This window comes from Corvus brachyrhynchos, unplaced genomic scaffold, assembly GCF_000691975.1.
Source record: "Corvus brachyrhynchos isolate BGI_N302 unplaced genomic scaffold, ASM69197v1 scaffold99, whole genome shotgun sequence".
NCBI classification, from domain to species: Eukaryota; Metazoa; Chordata; class Aves; order Passeriformes; family Corvidae; genus Corvus; species Corvus brachyrhynchos.
This window is the reverse complement of record NW_008239778.1, coordinates 82586-83441: the sequence shown is the minus strand read 5'-3', so window position 1 is coordinate 83441 and position 856 is coordinate 82586. Positions and strand designations below refer to the sequence as shown.

The window sequence follows — 856 nt, the reverse complement described above, 5'->3', positions numbered from 1 at the left end:
GGGGAGGAACGAGGGGAGAGAAGGAAAGCGGCCTCTCACGCTGGTCCCAGGGGCTCAGGGCAAGCTTTTTCTGCTGGAGGAGATAGGGCTCCCCCGTCCTGCGACCCCCACCCCCACATGGGGGTCAGCCCCCCCTGGAGCGCAGGTGAGGTGGGGACAGACCCCACACCCGCCCCTAACCTCCCTCAGACCGACACACAATGGAGGAGCTGGACCCCACTAAGGTGGGGCTGGCCCTGGGGGCTCTGCACCCTTGGATGGGATGGACGCCAGTAACTGACCCCCAGGAGCTGTCCCCCCTCCCCAGTCAAGTATTTTTGGCTAAATACCCATAAAACAGGAGCCAGACCCCATAAAGCAGTGGAAGGGGGGCAGGAAAGCTGGGCCAGGGGACGGCAAGGCAATAGGTACCCTCTAAAAGGCTAAAGGAGGTTCACACAGCCCCACATCAGCCCCCCACAGAACGGGGGGTTCTTTATTTACACAGCAGCTTGTTCTGAATACAGCACCAGGCCGGGGGTGCACACAAGCAGCCCCTTCCCTCCCCTCTCTGCCTTTGAGGGTGTAGGAGGGCTCAGCACCCAAACTAAGACCGTCTCCCACCTCCCAAAGGAGCCTCTCTTCCCACTCCTGCATCCTGGCCCTGGCACACCCAAGCCAAGCAGCCAGGCCTGGCCCTGGGGTGCCTTCCTGGGCCATGAGTCTGTGACAACACCACCCCACGAGGTGGGGACAGCCCCACGCCAGGGCACCATGGCTCAGTCCATCTTGGTGGGCTCCTTCGTACGCTGCCTGGTCTCCCGGACAATCTTGGCCAGGGACAGGAGAATTGGGACAGCCATGGGCAGGAAGAGCG

The 856-nt window shown here is 62.4% G+C and overlaps 1 protein-coding gene across 1 annotated transcript in view; it reads right to left on the bottom strand.

Moving 5' to 3' along the window:
• Positions 1-442: 442 nt before the first annotated feature.
• The window catches only part of PIGS (phosphatidylinositol glycan anchor biosynthesis class S), an 11149-nt gene continuing 10735 nt past the window's right edge, over positions 443-856 (bottom strand). The window contains exon 12 of the mRNA XM_017742944.1: positions 443-856. This exon is cut by the window's right edge and continues 175 nt beyond it. Within this exon, the coding sequence (XP_017598433.1) occupies positions 759-856 (98 nt within the window). The 3' untranslated portion in view covers positions 443-758.